The sequence below is a fragment of the Takifugu flavidus genome, chromosome 10 (genome assembly GCF_003711565.1).
Source record: "Takifugu flavidus isolate HTHZ2018 chromosome 10, ASM371156v2, whole genome shotgun sequence".
NCBI classification, from domain to species: domain Eukaryota; kingdom Metazoa; phylum Chordata; class Actinopteri; order Tetraodontiformes; family Tetraodontidae; genus Takifugu; species Takifugu flavidus.
Genome location: NC_079529.1, coordinates 6,368,945 through 6,388,139, shown reverse-complemented (window position 1 = coordinate 6,388,139; position 19,195 = coordinate 6,368,945). Strand labels below are relative to the sequence as shown.

The 19,195-nt window shown below is 43.8% G+C and overlaps 1 protein-coding gene across 1 annotated transcript in view; it reads left to right on the top strand.

Moving 5' to 3' along the window:
* Positions 1-18,691, top strand: part of LOC130533193 (CUB and sushi domain-containing protein 3-like) — a 139,564-nt gene extending 120,873 nt beyond the window's left edge. The window contains exons 61-70 of the mRNA XM_057046426.1: positions 2,587-2,760; positions 3,754-3,827; positions 4,911-5,022; positions 9,636-9,815; positions 10,387-10,452; positions 12,553-12,711; positions 12,989-13,101; positions 13,762-13,849; positions 16,103-16,244; positions 16,665-18,691. Coding sequence (XP_056902406.1) covers positions 2,587-2,760; positions 3,754-3,827; positions 4,911-5,022; positions 9,636-9,815; positions 10,387-10,452; positions 12,553-12,711; positions 12,989-13,101; positions 13,762-13,849; positions 16,103-16,244; positions 16,665-16,824 — 1,268 coding nt within the window. The 3' untranslated portion in view covers positions 16,825-18,691. The remainder of the gene's footprint in view (positions 1-2,586; positions 2,761-3,753; positions 3,828-4,910; positions 5,023-9,635; positions 9,816-10,386; positions 10,453-12,552; positions 12,712-12,988; positions 13,102-13,761; positions 13,850-16,102; positions 16,245-16,664) is intronic.
* The last annotated feature ends 504 nt before the right edge of the window (positions 18,692-19,195 follow it).

The window sequence follows — 19,195 nt, the reverse complement described above, 5'->3', positions numbered from 1 at the left end:
TCATGTGTAAACTGGTCATTTTATTGGTTCAGGGATCAATTTTTAGCAGCTATATGAGATACAAACACCTAATGGTTCTTGTACAGCAGTGAGATGGGAAACAGCAGCGTGGGGAATCATCACACTCTCCCTCACACAAACTAATTCTTTTATGATTTTATCCCTAACACAGTTGTGGAGCAGTGTGGGAACTCCAGGGGTTGTTGGAGTTCTGTCCAGCAGAGCAGGGAAGCTCATTTTGGTGTAAAAGTGCCTACAGTGAGGCTCCTGGAGCTTTCTCTGCAGGAGGAGGGAGAAGGAGGAACTGGAGTGAACTGGAGTTCCCCTCCTGCACGCCTCCTGCTGCTGTCATTTCAAGAGGTTGCTCTGACTCAGGGTTGACTTCCTCTCCTTTTAATTTTTGTCCCAGCTGGTGTTGTGACAGTGTGACACTTTGCTAAATCAAACAGTCATGTTTGCTGCACCTGTACTTCTGCAGATGAAACTCTGACAGCAAAGTTCCAGACTCTGTCTTCACTGGCTGAGCTTAGTCGTGCATTCAGACTCATCTAGAAAACACAGAAAATGCAGATTCTCCGTCCCAGATGTCAGCATCTATTGTTTATTACAGTCAAACATCTCAATATGCAGAGAAATGCTAAAGTCAAGAATTGATTTATATTTCCCAACACAGATTATTTGGAATTAATCATCCAGTTCATTATAGTGAGGTCGGGCAAGATTGCTTTTGTTGCTTTCTGGGTTGAATTTATGTCGTACACGGTTTTTGGCTGCCACAGCTATAGATTTTAAGAAACGAATGTGACAAATGCTCTGCATTCTAGGTGAAACACAACCCTGCAACTACAGGAAAAACCATTCACCTGCACCCTAAAATAGGTCTGTTCGCTTGAAAAATCTCCACTTTGGTAAGCATTTGGTGTGTAACGTGATTAGGATGCACACTCGTGTTCCGAGCTGCAGCTCCAACATGGGAGAGTACGCAGCAAAAAGTCAGTGACTGAAATTGCTCCTTCATGTGTCTGCAGGGAACAGGCTGTGATCCCAGCTTTGAATCGGGCCTCTGCATACTGATTACTTCAAAGCATTGATAATTCATCAAGGAAGGAGGGAGACTAAGAGGGAGGGAGTGAAAAAAGTTTGCAAGTCTCTCTCTCACTGATCTAACTATGCACACAGGCGCATTAAATATGCTGAGCTTGGTTTGGCCCTGGGCAATCTTTCTTATATATCCATGAAGCGCTACATTATTTCCTGCAGCCGGCAGCTTATGAATGATGCGCACGTGACGTATGGTTTGTTTTATTAACCTGGCACACAATGAAGCCTGAACACTAAAGTCTAGTAGCGTTGTAGTCCTTTCAAAATGAAAATGAATCCCTTTAGAGGCTGTTTAGTTTTTCCATTTTATCCGATTTAAATGTGGACCAACTCTCGGCTGCTGGGGGACTATCTCACTGACCTGTTGTGGAGACAAAACTATTTTAATAGAAAAAAAAATGTGTCTTTCAATCCAAGGATTTCTTTGAGATAATATTTATAACGGCTTTATTCAGGCAGGGGCTGGCTTCTTTTTTCCCGGACATTCCTGACCCATACGTGGAGTGCAAGCGAGAACTTATCTCCGTCTCCAGACCCCGACACAGCAGCAGATGTCAGGTCTGAGGAAGCAGCCTGCCTTTTTATTGGTGCGATCAGACCGCGCTCCGGCTGCGTGACTGAATGCTGCGACTCCCATCCTCGCCGCTCCCCCACACCGGGCATTTCTGAACTTCTCACTGCTAACAAGTCCTTGCACGGATAAATGGATAGACTCTGGAAAGATGGCTGAGGAGATACAGCCACGGGCTTGAAAATGGCTGACGTTTCCTCTACACCCCCCCCACAACAAATCAAATTGACTGGAATAATTTATGCCGTCTATAAGCAATAAATTGACAGAGCAGCCACGGTGGTAGCCGAGGCTTCCTCTGCAGCAGCCGCGGCTGGAGCTCAGTTAAGGAGGTGATATCAGACAAGTGGCGTGGGGAGCCCAGCGGCAGCAGATGGCTCCAGCTACTCTGGGCTCTGTCACAGACATGAATATTTCACCTCACTCTTTTCTTTCTTTAATCTAAAAAGTTTAGATCACAACTTGTCCGGAAAGACAACAGCGCCCACAGAAATGGGGAAAATGGGGATGACATTGTATCGCTCCTGTAGCTCTGGAAGAAAATGTTTTGCTTTTTTGGAGGGGGGGAGGTTGGATATTCAAACTGCGTCTTCATGCTCTGAATTTGTGTGGGTGCAACAGCAGCCCACACGAATGATTTCTGACATCAGAACTCATTGATGTTGTTCCTCTTTGTGGCTGATTTGGCATTCTTTATTTTAACGAGGTGAAAGACTTGGAAATTTGAATTTTCATCACAGCGACAGCGTCACCTCACTCTTTCCTGCAGCAGAGGTGTCTTTCCACTCCTACAGTCCCAGCCGTTTTACATTCAAATGGCACCATGTTTAGCAGAGATTGGCAGCCCCCGGGTTACCTCATACAGTATAATTGTAGTATAAAATACTCGTTTTCCCATGTTCCCTCCTCTGCAGCAAAGTTTTGCGGAGATCCAGGAAGTCCAGCCAGAGGACAGAGGGAAGGACGCAGTTTCATCTTCAAATCCATGGTGACATTTAGCTGCTTTGCTCCCAACCTGTTGGTAGGCTCCTCCACACGTCTGTGCCAGGAGGACGGCACCTGGAGCGGATCTCAGCCTCGCTGTATAGGTACTGGAAATTAACCGATATATAGATTTTGCACCTATATGGCATTTCCTGTTTTTAATTTGGAGGTGACCTTTCGGTCATCGTCGCCCTGTGAAGACAAATTCCCCTTCCTTAACAGAAGCCTTTCAGTTTTACGCCAGCATTGACCAGTATTTGGAGCCATTCATCATCCTCTCAGACCTAATTAAAGCTGCAGCTCCAGTAGAAGAAAAGCAGCCTCAGAGCAGGACGCTGCTGCTCCATTGTTTCACTGTGGGGGGGTTCTTAAGCTGATGTGCTGTTTGTAGTGACACAAAGCAACAATCTAACATGGTTTGGGGAGAGATTAACGTTTTTTAAACTGGAGCTGGGCTGATGGATGATTCTTTGGTCAGAATACCTCCAATCTTTGCCCCAAATCACTGATAAAAGCTCAAGGCTTTTTCTTTTGTTTTTTCTTGTTAGCTGCTGGATTATTGTACATATTTTTCATCACCATTTTCTTATTTTGGGATTAGATTTAATACCAGCTAAACAGATATTACAACGTGTTTACTAGTGTAATTCTTGTGTTTAACCTGGCAGTTTGTTTGACTTTCTATATTATGAGGTTATTTTATTGCGATGGTGTCCTTTTAATCCCCACGAGAGGGTTTCAGTGAGCTCAAGTGAGCATTTGCAAGTTGAAGAGCAACAAACCGTAAGCTAAACAAAACATAAATACTGAGCCCAGAGCCAAATTTTCAGCTTGTTGCAAATATTGAACAAGTGTTACTGATTAATTCAGATGAGTTTGTTTTGGTTTGTTTTAAGCTCCCAAAGACGAACTCTTTTTTTTTTTTTTTTTTAGATTTCTCATTTTTAGTTCCCAATAATTGTGAATAAATGGGATCACTCTCCGAGAGACGGTGCCTCGGATCACCATTGCTTTGTCACTTCCAATGACTGCCCCTCTGTTGCCCCTCCTCACCTGCGAGTCCTTCAACTCATCATAAGTCTGCTCTTTTGTTCCAGAACCCACAAGAACCACTTGTGAAAACCCAGGGACTCCTGAACACGGCTTCATGAATTATACAACCGGCTTTAAGGTAAAATTAGCATCACACGCAGCAGGTACATTTGTACAAATGCCTGATCCAGTATTCTAGTCTGAATTCCCATCGGACATGACTGGAAATTTCTGTCCTTTGTTAGTCACTGTAGTTGTAGATAGTAAGGACACTTATCATAGATATACAGTGCCATACAGTTGATCACACAGTCATGTTTTATTAATCATTTATCTGGAGAGACCTGTTGCAGAGGTACGTGAACATGCATGTGCAAGCCATGCAGCTCCTCAGTTATTTATTCTTCCTATGTGAGGTCATGTAGATCTGCAACCGTCTCATCTGCTTTCCTGTAACACCCGTAGGAATCCTCCATTGCTGCTGCCGTGTAGCACACACAGCAGCGCTTGTCTAAGTCAATAATGATGCGTGCAGTTTGTAGCTGGAGCATGTTTGTAAGGCTGAAATGTATCAGTCAAGGGTATTGATAACATGGCGGCTGGCGTGCGCTCAGTAGTTCCCTCGAGATGCTTTCAGCGCTTCATTCCGTTCCCTCCCCGTTGCCTTGGAGTGTCGCTGACAAGTTAAGTGTGAGCAGTTTCTCCGCCACATTCAGACAAGTATCTGATATGAAATTTGTCCCACATGACAACAGAAGCTGCTTATTATCTGGATCACTGCTTGTAATGGCCGCGTCGCCGCAATTTTCCGCATTACTGAACAACTCGTGACACCAACGGATGAGACAGTCCTGTGTGGAGGCTGTTTTTAAACAGTCAGCTGGGAGGGTGGATGAAAATACGTCTTTTTTTCCAGATAACAGAAAACAGTTTGGCTCTGTGCTTTCATGAGAAAGTCAGCCGCCGTGCTCTCGTGGGTACGCATCAGTTGAAAACACAAACATGGGCCATCGCCTGCAGAAACAGTCTCCATCTGCCTCCACACACTACAGATAATCATTAAAAGGAGAAGCTCAAAAAAAGGAAAAGAAACCATAACTTTGCAGAGAGCGGCCTTTTTTCCGAGCTCTTTAGATTTAATGCTTGAAGCCTATTGGCATTTGCATCTGCAGGGCTTCTGTATTGACTCTTTGGCTTTTTTCTGCTGTCTGTGTGTGGACAGGTGGGCAGCAGAGTAGATTTCCAGTGCCAACAGGGACACCTCCTGCAGGGCTCCACCAATCGCCTCTGCCTGCCAGACCTCACTTGGACCGGGGTCCAGCCCACCTGTATCCGTGAGTGCTGTTCATCAACTTTTTCCTCCCGTGGTCGCGTGTAGTTTTTTTCCCCGTTGCCCTCCTGCAGCTCGTCACTGCCCATCTCCGTTATTTACTCTCACTCTCAAATACCCCCTCAGTCCACAAGCTTTCATGTTCTCTTGGCCAGTGTTTTAAGGAGCACATCTGACCTTTTGCAACTGGGCGTTCGCACATCCTGATTTGATGTGAATCAATATTACAGGTGGGGAAACTTCCCCCGGGCCAGGGCCTCAGCCGGGGAACGGGTCCTGGCTGTCTCTGCTGCTCTGTCATTCGTTTTCGGTTTCTGTCTTGTCTTGTTTTTGGAGGGGTATATAAATATATAAATGAAGATAAGCAGGCTGTATCACCAACTGGTTATCAAGAAGAGAAACCCACAGGAGCAGATGGGAAGAGGAGGAGAGCGTGTGCTAAATAATTAAAATATGGTCAGCAACAGAAACGACGCTTTCCAGGTATTTTCAGACTGGAAAATAGACCACCAAGACTGGGCTCAGAACAGTCCGTAGGAGGCCAGCATGGGGTGTTATTTTATCCTTGGTTTACTGAAATAATGTTGAATTAACCTGCATTTGCTTATGGCCTCTCAGCAGGATGCTCCCTGTTGAGAAAACAGAAAGCTCAGTCTTTCCTTCCAGACTGGATGTCATACTGCGTTTATTTGCTGTTGATCATGTCATTCTGTCTCGACATGATTTCTTTATTTTGTGATCGTAATGCGAGCTGTCATACATAATCTCAGTAGAATCCGTTTTATTTTTAATATATTTCATGAAAGTATTAGCATTTCAAATCACATTATAGTCCGCATTTAATCTCAAACTTCCATAACTGCCCCCAGATCAGAACAAGATGAGTTCTCAGAGACATCGCTGACCAGGGAGAAAAATGCTAATGCCTTCATTGATTCTGTGTGTGTGTTACATGGTTTCTAAGTCCTTGAATTAGCACATCAGCATAATAATTCTTGAACTCTCCAGCTGAATATTTGTCAACTTTGTCTTAAACAATTCCCCTAAGAAAGAAAAGTCTCCCTGCGTAGGATTGTGTGCAACAAGGTGCAGTTTAAGTGTGCAGCACCTCTGTAGAATTAGTAGACTCTCTTTCCAGCTTTAATACAAGACCTTATCACAAACACAATATACAGTTTTGCAATATTCATGAGTGGTAGCACACTTCCTTCGCTCCACCTGTCTAAAGAAAAAAGCCCAGCAACCGTACTGGTGTGGACTTGTATCACCGCAGACCACACCATCCCTCCTGACTCCCAATCCTGCCATTCTGCTCACTGAGCAATGATTCAGGAGGTTGCACATCCTGCTGCTCCTTAACGGCATTTATTGTCAGCTTCATGGCAGGTTGCTTACAGCGAAAGAGGAGTCTGAGCAAGTTTAAAGGGTTATTATTGAAACCAGCATCTACACTTTTCCAGCCAGCGAATTAGCCTTTTGAATGAAGTGGATCCTCTCATCAGGGTGCCATTTCTTTAAATATTGGAGATGGCTTTGGCCTGTGAGACGTGCTTCCTGTTGTTGACATTGTTGAGAAAAATTACAAATGGGCTCGATAATTTGGCAAAAATAAATAAATAAAGATAAACAACTAATGAAAAATCTCATTGCTTCAAGCACCTTCTTTTGAAATTCAATGAGTTTGTCCTCCTCAGAGGAAACCTAATGCATAATAATGCAACCGGCATTGTAAAAGGTGTTTAATAAAGGTGCCGTTTTTAAAGGATTCTATCCAGTAGGAGACCAACGCTGCCAATCAACTCCTTCAGAAGTCCATTTTACAGCTGAGAGACAGAGCTTGACATTTTAACTAGACGCTTCTTAAATATGACATTTAGAAATGCACACTGAAACTTAGCGGTGGCTACAAATGAAGACCCATAAAGATGGAAGAGCCCCTTATCTTGCTGTAGGTGGAATTACCCCGACTGTGCGTAATGCAGAGACAGTGCAATTGTCTCTGTTGGATCCCTCTTTCCGCTTCTTTCATCCGGGTGGTGGAAACTGAGGACACAGACAGTCCTGAGAGCACAACGCTGACAACCGGCCTGAAAATCATCCAGCTTGTTGTGTTTCCAGCTTCTGTCCTCTTTACCGCCGCCTTCTTTATTTGCTTCTCCTGATGAGGCCCCTTTTCCAGTGAATGAAACGCCACTATTTCCCCACAAACCAGGCTGTTGTTTTATGTTTTTATAATCCAAGTGTTCCACAGAAACCCAGTCAGAGGCTCCTGTCATCATCCACTTTGGAATCCACCAAAAAGCGTCTGAGCAGCCATGTTTATTTTCACAGTCGGTAACAGAGAACAACATATTTCCCAGCGTTCGTGTAACGTGATACTGTAAAGCCTCCCACTGAAATGGCAGCCTGACAGGCCGTCTGGACCTCATTCAGAAGTGCTTCTCTGTATTTTCCCAGCCTCTGTACTCACCTGGATTGACAGATTTCCATAGCTGCTCTCATCCATTGCCTAGTATGTTCCAATGCCTACAAAGTCAAATTTGGAAAAAAAAACTTTGTGATTCCTGTGTTCTGTCACCAGAAGGCTGCTGAAACTGGTTTAATGTTGCTGTAAAACCAGTCTTTCACTGCAGGTTAAAGCAGAAATTTAGAGGACTGTCACATTAACTTTTAAATCTGTCCACAGTAAATTCCCAGTATTCTAGCCAGTTTAACGGGGACAGTGATGAACCATCATCCGCCCCCTGGTGTCTAAAGGCATTAGGCAGGATTGGACACTCGCAAGAAGATCTAGGAAGAATTTTAGAAAGTCAATATTTTCATTTTTTCCATGAGAAGAAATCTCTTGGAGGGGTTTTCTCCCGTGCCCGTTTCTGATTTTGTAACCGGTGCACTGCACCTCTGTGGCCGATGCCAATTTGGAGCTGAGTATATTCCAGGCTGCTGTGTGACGGGAAGAAAGCGCTACATCTTTTGAGACCGAGCGCGGCACCAGTGGCGAGGCCCCGTGCCTTGTTTGAAGCGTAAATAAACACGACTGTCGACTAGACGTGAAGGCCGATCCGACGTGCGTTTGATACAACAGTTCAGCTGCCTTGTAACTGTCTCCGCTTTCACGGTCTACAGACCCGACAGTCCGGACATCTGCTGACAGTTTGTCACTTTAAAATGGCTTCTGTAGCCACGTGCAGCAGGCCAGAAGAGACATTTGTTTTTGTGGTTATTTATGCAGATCTCCAGATGTTCGGTCTCCAATCCCCCAGCACCGGGACGCTTTTCTTCTCGGTGAGGGAAAAATAGCACATTGGCTTTCATCAAGGCACAGCTCTGGGCGGCACGCACCGGCGACTTCCACCGCTGCCCCCGTGCTTATTTCAGCCGGGGTTCCTGCCGAATGCTAAGTTACTGAGGCTCCTGCTTATAAATATGGAATCGGGAATCTAGGACTTCTGCGGGATTGTCGTGTCTGTTTAACTTTCTGGCGCATTTATATGCTCTGATGCATTTGTGAGTCAAAAATCAGTGGAAATCGTCATTCAGCAGGACAAAGTTCTTCAGTTTTATTCACTTTTGTTGAAGTGAAGGACTTGCAGTTTTATTCCTGTCGTGCCACTGACGCCACTTTAGCACACTGAACCAGGTGCCATTGTGGTTTTTGTTCTTTTGACAGCTCGCAGCATTTACTTTTTCTTTCTTTCAAAGCTGGAAAATAATTTCCTATTATTGCAATATTGTTGATGCCTCAAAGCCTGAATATTCAAACACTCGCTGCTTTGGTGACGCTCTTGTATTTGCATTTTTTTTAATTTGTTTTTGTTTTGTAGAGAGATGGTTGATGGGGAAGGGGGAAAAAAAGACCATTCACAGTTGAAGAGAAACACTGAATATTGGCTGTAATTAGAAATCTGTTTGGGGAAAACAACAATAAAAGCTTTCATTCCCATCTTTCCAATTCAGCAGCTTTGCAATCATTTTTTTATAACGATTTCCTCTATATTTGAAATCTATAGGATGAGCCGTTAAGTTGCAAAGGAGTAAAAGTTGATTTGTTCCTATGGAGGCGCAGAGTTTTAATTTATTGATGATATTTTTGACCGTGACATCACTGGTGTGCAGGGCAGGAGCTGAACTTAAAAGCCTCCCATTTGCCAATTACTGCCGTCAGCAGTCCGCCTGTCTGTCTTCTGTGTCCATAAGTGACCCTCCGAGTGAAGGGTGCATCATCCTGATGGAAAACATTTTCTGGAGATCGACCATACGTTCGCCCTCAGCTGTCTTCACGGGCGCTCCAGGCACCGTGGTCAAATGTGTTGCCAAGTCCTGTTTTAGTTGAGAATTGCAAAAAAAAATACAGCAAATCTAGCCCACAGTTAGTTTTATCCTTATTATCGTCATTTATTAGAGCTGTTTTTTGCTGTTTTGTTGCCTACAACATGTTTTCATCTTCATACCTAGAAGAAATTGATATCAATATGCTCTGTAATAACAACGTGCTCTCATAATGCCCAAGTGTTTTGCTTTAGTGCTTTGTTTTTCTCTTCTTGTTTTCCCTAATTATCCTTTCTGAGTGTTTAGTCGTGTGTGTACTGACCGGTTTGCACTCTGCTCCATCTCCAGCACACTCCTGCAAACAGCCCCGGAGCCCAGCCAACGCTGACGTGGCGGGGATAGACCTGCCAGCCTACGGTTACGTCCTGGTCTACACCTGTCAGCCAGGTTACTTCCTGTCGGGGGGCTCCGAGCACCGTGTCTGCCGCTCCGACGGCAGCTGGACTGGCAAGGTTCCCGTCTGTAGAGGTACGTGGTTAGGAGGCCTGTGACTACCTGGAATATGACACACGTGGAAACGGCTCATTGATTTAAAATCTAATTAAAGCAATTATCAGCTATAAATACGGTCTGGTCTCTGTTGTCGCTTATGAAGATGGTTTAACTGTTTAAATTGGTGCAGAGCTGGTCATATTTACATACATATTTACTCCACTTCTTCCATTTCAGTGGTTTCTATTAATCTTACTGATCTGCCGAGTAGTGCAAAGCCACATCAAGAAAACAAACGTATTTGTAAGGAAGCTGCGGAAGAGGGGAAAAAATATTTTTAAAAAATAAGCCTCCTTGCTTATCCCTAGCATGCTAAAATCACATTGTCTGTCATCTTTACAACTAATTGCAAATCTGGTAGCATTGCTTGTTCTTGTGTTTTGATTTGTCACTGTTCAACAACCGAGCCACCAGAGAGCCAACAAATTGTTGGAAAACTTAAAAGCAGGCTCCAATTTTAGTCCCAGCATCCTCCATCCACACATGCATAATTAAACCGCACTGTCTATCACCTAATCTTTACATGCATATTTATGTTCCTTTACAGCCGGCTCCAAATCGCACGAGAAAACCGTCAAAGCCGTAGCGGGGACCCCGAGCCCTAAAATAGATGGTGAGTATACCAACAATCTGTTCAGCAGGAAAACATGTGTGCGAGTGCGCCTGAGTCTACTGTTGTTGTTGAAATCCAACATTTAGCTGTCCAAAGCGACAGCAGCAACAACCCCCGCCAGAAAACCCCTATAGTAGCGGAGGTAACGGGGACTAATCATAATGGAAGCGCTGCGGAATTTTCCAATCAAAATAAAAGGAAGCCGGTTCGATCAACACTCTGTGAGTGATTGGGACCTGAGCCAGGTGTGTTTACCTGCAGCTGTTCCTGGGCAGATTATGCTGTTTCACGGGGTTTGGGTTCGGCTTGATTTTGTGAGCAGTGGAGTTTTAAGTTCCAATATCTGCCACAGTGCCGATTATTCTGTGTTCTACACCATAAATCTGTGTCAAAGGCTCTCGTAAATGTCTGAAAAGTGATGCACAAGAGGTTTTTTTTTTTTTTTGCCTAAATGGATCGCCTTCCACTGACCATTGATGCATCTCTATTCTTTCCAGAAGCTTTAAGTGTCTTGCTGTGCACTTAAATAAATCCTTAATGGCAAATCCAAAACCCTCGGTGACCATTTGTCCATTATGCAGCCCTCCTCCCCCAATATGATGAACAATAACGAACATCTGTGCTGGGCTGATCCACTATGTAACACTTCCCTGTTCCATTTAAGCTGAGTGGCTGACTGCAGCAGGAGCACCGAGCAACCTGCATGGAACTGTTTTTAATGAGCTTCGTCTCAGGGACTTTTAAAGTCCAAGAGCCACAGAGGTGTTCACTTATCACTCGGTGGTTCTTTTGAGAGAAAAAAACAATGATGAATGTCTGCTGCCGTTCTTTACCCCAGCACTTTTTTCCCCCTCCATGGCTCAATTCAGAACACTGAATCTTGTTCCCCAGAAAAAGTTGTATTTTCAATGCGACATTGTCGGCTGCAGCAACTCCTTCCTTTTTAAAGGCTTTGTGTCATTGTATTCTGTGTAGATCTGTATCTGTGCAGCATTTTACTGTACCAGGATCCACAGTGTTATATAAAACTGCTGTTTTTGGCGAACTTGGTCGCCTTTCCAGACATGTACATAAGTATGATGTTAGATCAAATAAGACTTAAAGATAATAGATAGCACAATTTAGTGACATTTGAATGGAAATGGAAAAATATCTTTTTCTAATTAAAATGAGTCAAAGCAAGTAGTCATATTTGCTCTTTATGCAACAAGCTTTTACGTGTCTGGATTTCTAGATGATGTATATAATAGCTGGGATGTGGCAACATTTGGAATGTAGGCTGCCTGACTGTCCGTGGGCTCCGTGACACAGTATTCAAAGATGTCTCTCAGCTCATTTTATGCTCATGCGAATCAAAGATGGTGTCATCATGATAATCATGTTTGAACTGAGCATTAGAGCATTAGGATAATATGTGATTCTGTAAAAGAGCCAAAGTCTGCCCACTTTTAGTGTGATTTCCTCGGGTCAGCTGCCAAAATGTGCCTCAGCTTTGTATTTTATATGGCTTTTTGTTTGGTTTGGTCTCTTTGTGCCACGCCGTGACAATCCATTTGAAATAAAATTCCCCGAAAAGTGGGAGACTTTTGGCTCGGTTTTTCACAGAAAGGCTACATTTGGGAATTAAAGGGATTTTTGTCTGCTGAGTTTGTCATTCCATTGTTAGGTGTGGTCTGCTACCGGGATACACAGTAGAATGTGGACTTTCTTTCATTGTGCCTCCAATGTAAAGGAGCTCATAAAGTAGTGACATACTGTCAATATCTAAACCAGAGGTGCTGTTAAAGTGTACCAGAGGTTTACTTTAAACAGTTTCAAGAGCTCGGAGATGAGATTCAGTGATATGACTTCCAGAAAAGTCTTCAATTGTGTTGAATAACATCAGGGGCATTGTGCTCAGATGAAATGAATATTGCTGTTTGATGTGCTGATGCAGCTGCACGTCTCATTACCATATCTGCAGTGTGGGTGATGGTATTTAGCATGCGTTTAAGAAAGCCAATGTTAATTTTATGCATCTTATAAAGAAAGTTTCATCATCTGTTCAGTTTTGATGACTTTTTCTGCGCTATTTAACTCAAATCCTTCTCTTTGCTGAAGTTCCCAATGATGTTTTCGCTCCTGACTTCCACTGGAAGGGCTCGTATGATTACAAAGGCCAGAAACAGCCGCTGACTTTGACCGTCTCCGGCTTCAACAGCACTTCAGGACAAGTCAATGCAACTGTAGCCGACAGTAGTGTGGAGTTTCTGCTCTCTGGTGAGACATCTATAAATCATATCCATCCACGGTTCACATCCATCGGTCAACTACCAAATCACCTCACCTCAGTGTAAAATAAACATTGGGTTTAAAGACAGATGCGCGAGTTTGGGCTCACTTTAGGCTCACTCACGAGTTCCAACACCTCCTTCGGCTTCCTCCTCTGCTCCGACTGCCGTTTCGCCCCTTTGGGTTTTATCATTGACTCTTTTTTTGCTTCCCGCTTTTGTACTGCTTCATCTCCTCACATGGCTTCTCGGCCTTTATATTGCAGGAGTATACAAACGCCAGGAGGCACGGTTAATGCTGCTCCGATACCAGATGAGAGCGCTGGCCCACAGCTCCTTGAGCAGGATTACTGATGAGTCCTGGGCAATGGATGGATTTGTGAGTTTACTCTGGAATTTGTGCAGCTGGTCAGAAATTAAGTGGAAACAGCATCTGTCTATCTTTCTTTTTGACTTTGTGCTTATTTATGGAGAGGATGTTAGTTATTTATCAGTAAATAATGTGGATATTGTTGTAATATTTATTATCTGATGCAGTTTTTACAGCTTTTTTACTGCTCTGTAAATGGTCAGATATCCAATTCATTTTAAACTGGGCTAATTATAGAGCATTTTCTATAACCAGTCAAAGTGCTGCGTTCACCCTTTCATATATTACATTCACCGCTGTTTTAATGTCAAATTTGCTGAATAATCTCAGACACATGAGGAAGCAGCGACGACTCCAAAGCAACAGCTGATGCTGAAATTCAAATTCATCCTCTAAAATAGCCTCAAAGATCCGCCTGCTAACTCTGTCTGACAGTTGACTGAACCCAGCCGGGCTATTTATAACAGGCTGCACTGTTTCTGGAGAAGGTTTTTGAAAATCAAAGGTGTTATTTTGATACACAGCCTGACAGATCGTCTCCATCTTGTGCTAAATATAATAGGAATAGTTTCTGATTCGTGGGGAACAGATGTAGACCATGATGTCGAAAGAAAATTTAGTTTTTAATTAAGAAATTGCATGAATGCTGTCATTTCTTCTGCTTTTAAGGTCTCAGCTGAGCCCGATGGAGGCAGCTACGTGTTCCAAGGCTTCATACAGGGTAAAGACTATGGACAGTTTGGACTACAGAGACTCGGTAGGTGTATTTTCACAAAGTTCTTAATCTTGGTCTTCATCCACTTTTCTTGTATTTAAAAACATGATGTTATTTCAACCTGAATCGGGCTGAATGAGTATGAACCATATGCGTGGGGGGGAGGAGCCATTTGTCCCCGTACCAAGAGCGTAACGAGGCCGTAGGTGCCCCGGAAGCATCTCTTTTGATGATGTAAATGTTTCCTGACAGGTTGCTATGGGGCATAATTACGCCTGCATTTTGCCGATTTCTGAATTTTACGTCAAAGATCTATTGGACACACATGTTGTCATTACACGAGTCGGAAGTACGATCCTGGAGGGATGGGAGATTCAGCGGAATAAGCCGTCCCATTCATTCAAAAGCGTTTAAAATGTCTTGGATAATTCATCACAAATATATTCCTGTTGTTCCGACGACAGACATTGACGACGACGTCGGTGATGCAGCTTGTTCCGTTTGCTCACTCACCTTCTTAAAATGATTCATAACAATCTGGTTATGAATCACCGTTCTTGTGGGGGTAACACAGACATTATGTTCCTTTAATGCCGAGACTATAATTTGATGTACCCGAGGCTACCATCCAGCTGTAGCCACATGTGCCACTTTGCAGTTAAAATGAGGCCCCTGATGTTTAATAGAGCCTGTGAAATATGCATGTTTGGATCATTTCTGTAGGCTGGTATTTCCCTATGCTGCTGCATGTGTGAATGAGTCATAAACAATTCATTAGAGCCTGAATCAGCAAATAATTTCACTAAACATATATAAGTACGATGAGTATGAATTATTAATAATAGTGTGTTTAATAATGGTAGTAAAATCCATAACTCACTCATCCAGTTTTACTGAAACGACCCAAAATGGTTTATTTTTATTGTTGTAAAGAAACAGCAGTGAGGAGGAGGGAAAAAACAGAACACCGTGAAACCAAAATCCAAACTGACAACATCCTGGACAAGTTTAAAATAATGGAAGAAGGGTGAGGAAGAGCCAAAGGAAATGAAAGTGGAGGAGGGGCAGAAACAAACAATCAGTGCCGGAGAAACTCGAGGAAATCAGCAGAGCTTTGCGGCTGTGAGAGAAGCAAGACAGAGGGGAAAAAAAGGAAGAATCCTGCAGAGCTGAAGAGATTGCAAGAGTGGAGGTGAAGATGCTAAAGGAGGAGGGACTGAAACAGGCAGGAGATGCAGGGACAAGACCAGTGTGAGCGACACAGTTTCACATCACACCCACAGAAGATGGAACGATCTCACCTTCAGTGTTGTCCCACGTGTGACCACATCGGCATGCTACGGCCTGTGGCCTTTAACCACTGTTATCACTTTTGACCTGGAACAGGAAGAAAGGATAAAGTACCGTTGTTCTGTAGGACCCTGAACACATCATCCACTAATGGTCAACCACTGCAACAAACACGATCTGCTGGGCCTCTCATCTGTTTTGCAGCCCATATGTTGAGGACATTAATTTAAAGGCAGCATCATAATCTGTTATTACCCCGCATTAAAACTTTCATCTTTAATGGGAGTCATAGATACGCTTTTATGCATTTATTCAGTAGAGCGGCCTGGGCCTGCCATGTTGTAAAATGACTTAAAACTTTCTGACTGCTTAAGAATTCCAGCACGTGCGTAAAATAATTGAACATTTGAAGGTGTGAAATTCAAACATTTATTCCTTTTCAAACAAGATCTATTGTTTCCTCCGGAATTATGAGAATTCTGGACTGGTTGAAACTGGTTAATTCCAACATACAGTACTATTGCTATGGCAACAGTGTTTCTAAAAGTCAACCCATTATTGCGTCTCATTTTCAAACCATAACGCTACACATTATTTGCCCTGTTTTGACAGTGTACATATAAGCGTGGCTGCTAATACCCGCTGTCAGCCACCTACGGCCACAGGCACACGCCACAAAGTGGATTACTCTCTCGCACATCATCGTCCTTCACTTCTTTGTGCTCAACATTCCTGTTGTCATCATTTCGTGATTGTCTCCAACGAGATTATCGCAGTCGCGGCGATCATTATCTGCGCGATCATTACGGTTGTCGCCTTTATCAACTGGCAGCTGCGTCCCCGACTGCTCATCACCTTCCTCTTCATTATCATCACCATCATTGCCATCATCATCGTCGTCGCCGTCGCCACCCGCCCATGATACGTATTTTGCACATTTCGTTCGCTTCGCGGGCATCTTTCTAAATGTTTCTTTGGACTCATCATAATGTTTCTCTCTGCCAGGTTTGAGCGTGAGGGAAAACGTAACGCTCGTTGACCCCGACCCCAGCGGCTCCACCAACAGCAGCTCCGTCGCCGTCGCGATCCTCGTGCCTTTCTTCGCCCTGATCTTCGCAGGCCTCGGCTTTTATCTCTACAAACAGCGGTATGTAGCGTCTCCAGCCTGTAGAGGTTAGCTACCTGAGCGCTGACGCTCGAGAAATTGCTGCTGGTACAACGTTGTTCGCGTCACCTCTTGCTGAGCTGCACGTGGTTCAACACGTGACCCCATCGCACAGCTGCATTTTTAATGAGAATAACATGCAACATGCTGCAGATGAACCGCAGGAGTCCTCTCTCATCCAGCCTGTGACATGCAAATTTTGCTCTCATTATGATAGCTTCCAGTGAAGTGGCGTGCAGTTCCTCTGACTCATCTTTTCCACAATAATTACCATTCAGCCTCATTTACCTACCGCAGCTGTCCACAGCAGGATAATGGAAACATGGGTGCTGGGTTGGAGGGGAGCTGGGTAATTGGGAAAGTGTCTAATGCACAACCTTTCTTGCTTCTCTCCCCCCCAAGAAAAACAGATAAAGCGCAGTACACGGGATGCTCCGTCCACGAGAACAACAACGGACAGGCCACGTTTGAGAACCCCATGTACAACACTAACACAAAGGCGGCCGAGGGGAAAGTTGTCCGCTTTGACCCCAATCTCAACACCATCTGCACCATGGTTTGATGTTTAAGTGTGAGTCAAAGACGGGAAGAATAGAACACACAAAGGTAACTTCTCATGGCTTCTTTACACAAATACACACAGTATGTCCCCGTTTCTGACGACACACAATAAAGACACAGAGTCGTCCAGAAACACAAAGCACATTTTCAGCAAGACTTTAATGGCATCAGAGGCAGAATCTCAGCGATTACTGCAAGATGGAGCACTCAGATCTTTCTGTGGTTCTGTGAAGAGAAGTGTTCTTTGCACTCTGTGAGTGTTTCTTTATGAATAAAAGAGCCTCGGGCATATAGATAAAATAGAGTATTTTATGCTCTGGAGAGAAAATATAGAAGGTTACTTAAAATGCCAAATGAAAAATGTATTTTTTCCTTCTCGTTTTTGAAAAAAAGACCACAGCCTAGATTGAGATGACTTTAATTGTGTTGCCGTCACCTTTATTCTAAAGAGTTATTTGTCTAAGTGGGGAACCTCTCGACTGTGAGTAGATCAATTTAAGCTTAAGTCTATTTTCCGAGCAGCAGGGTGTGTGACAGGACGAGGATGGAGAAAAGAACCCATGCGTCTGAGAACAGGGTCAGTGCTGCAGTCTGGATAAACATGGATGGTCAATTTTACCTCTTAATTGGATGGTGCCGCCTCCAGGAACAATATATGGCCGAGGATTTAATTACTGAAGGCAGCACAGCGCTCTGAGGGCCGTGGGGAATGCTAGGGCTTTGACTGTCGGGGCAGAATCTCTGACAATTATATATTTTCATCACAAGACGTATATTCTTCAGTCTTCAGCTTCTTTTTTAAATATCTCAGTACAGCTCAGTGAGGCTGTACTGACATCCTAAATGTGGTTCTAAAGCTGATTTATTTAGAGATATTTATTCTTAGTGTATCGTCGTTGCCCCCAAAGTAAAGTGAAATAGCCCCATTTAGCTTCTGGAGCCTCAAAGTAGGAGTTCCCAGCTCGGTGAGCTGAAGTATTGTTCAGCTCTAATTGCGTTCTTCTGCAGACAGACGTGCAGTCATCAAGTCAGAATGACCTGTCCTGCACTGTCCTGCACCAGAACAGTATGGGTGCTCCTGCTTTGACCCCCACCCCCCCAACAGATCGTGGTTTACTTGTGTTTGTGACGCATCAGCTTCTACCTACAAATGTACAGACCACACCAGGAATTTGCACAACATGAGCGACAGGTGTTACTGCAGTAGGCCGCCCCTCCTCCCCCCATGTTTCCAGTCATTACAGTGCCTTGAATATTGTATGGGCATATACGTTTAAGAAGAAATTAAAAAAAAAAGTTTTCCTGCATTGATAAAACATCCGTTGGTGTAATATCTACCTGCGCAGTTAGCCGAGCGGCGTCATCCTTTCATACCTGTGCATGTTGGCCAGCCGTGATGGGACACAGCGACCGCTGCTATCAGACTTTGTACCACTGATTCCTGTCCTCACTGTTTCCTTTTGTACATTTATACAGTTTTGATACTCGTGGCATTCTTCGGCGAGGCGTCCCATGTTCCCATATGTAATATATTTTGCAAGTTCGCGTTTCCTACGGCTACGAAAAGAAGCGCAAAACCTGGTCAAAAACCTGCGAGCCGCACGTCGGACTAGAGTAGAATGCTTTTAAATGTCCCACACAATCGTTCTCATATAAAAGAATCCTGCGTGTTTGAATATGTACATATTACAATACTTTTGTAAAGAGATATATTTTTTACGCAAGTAAAGCATTTGTAAGTTATTGACTATGTGTAAGATTTCCACATGTAAATGTCATGTAAGATTAAGAAATGTTTTGTATTTTTTTCTTTATCAGCAATGTATAAATCCTTAATTTATATATAAAACATAAAACTGTCAAATCCACTCTGTCTCTCCTGGCTTCATTTGATGCTGCTTGAGGTTCTTGAAGTTTGCCGCAGTGAAGGGTAGTGGGGGGGGAATTCTGTGGTGCTGGTACAGATTTTAAATGAGTTCTCCACCGACTGGTGACTCCTCGGTTTAGCTAAAAGATTAGCACTGATTTTGTCTCCATCTGAGGGACCCTGTAAACTTTAAAAGAGTGCGGCAGCGCACCGTGGCCGGTAATCCCTGCTAACACCTGCTCTGAGCACAGCTTTAGTCTCACTCGCTAAAACACATCATAAAAGAAGCGCAGAAATGATTGAAATCACACAGGAACCCACAGAAATGGCTGGGTGCTAATAGAAAAGCCCAGAAACGTACAACTCTTATGTGAGGAAGCAGGATCAATGCCCAAACCAAAAGGAACGCGTGAAAAGCTCCCACAAAGTGGTGTTTCTTCATGTGTCGTGGCCGTGTCGTGCTATTGCGCCCTGGGCCGAGTGAGGTGAATCAATGCTGCCGATC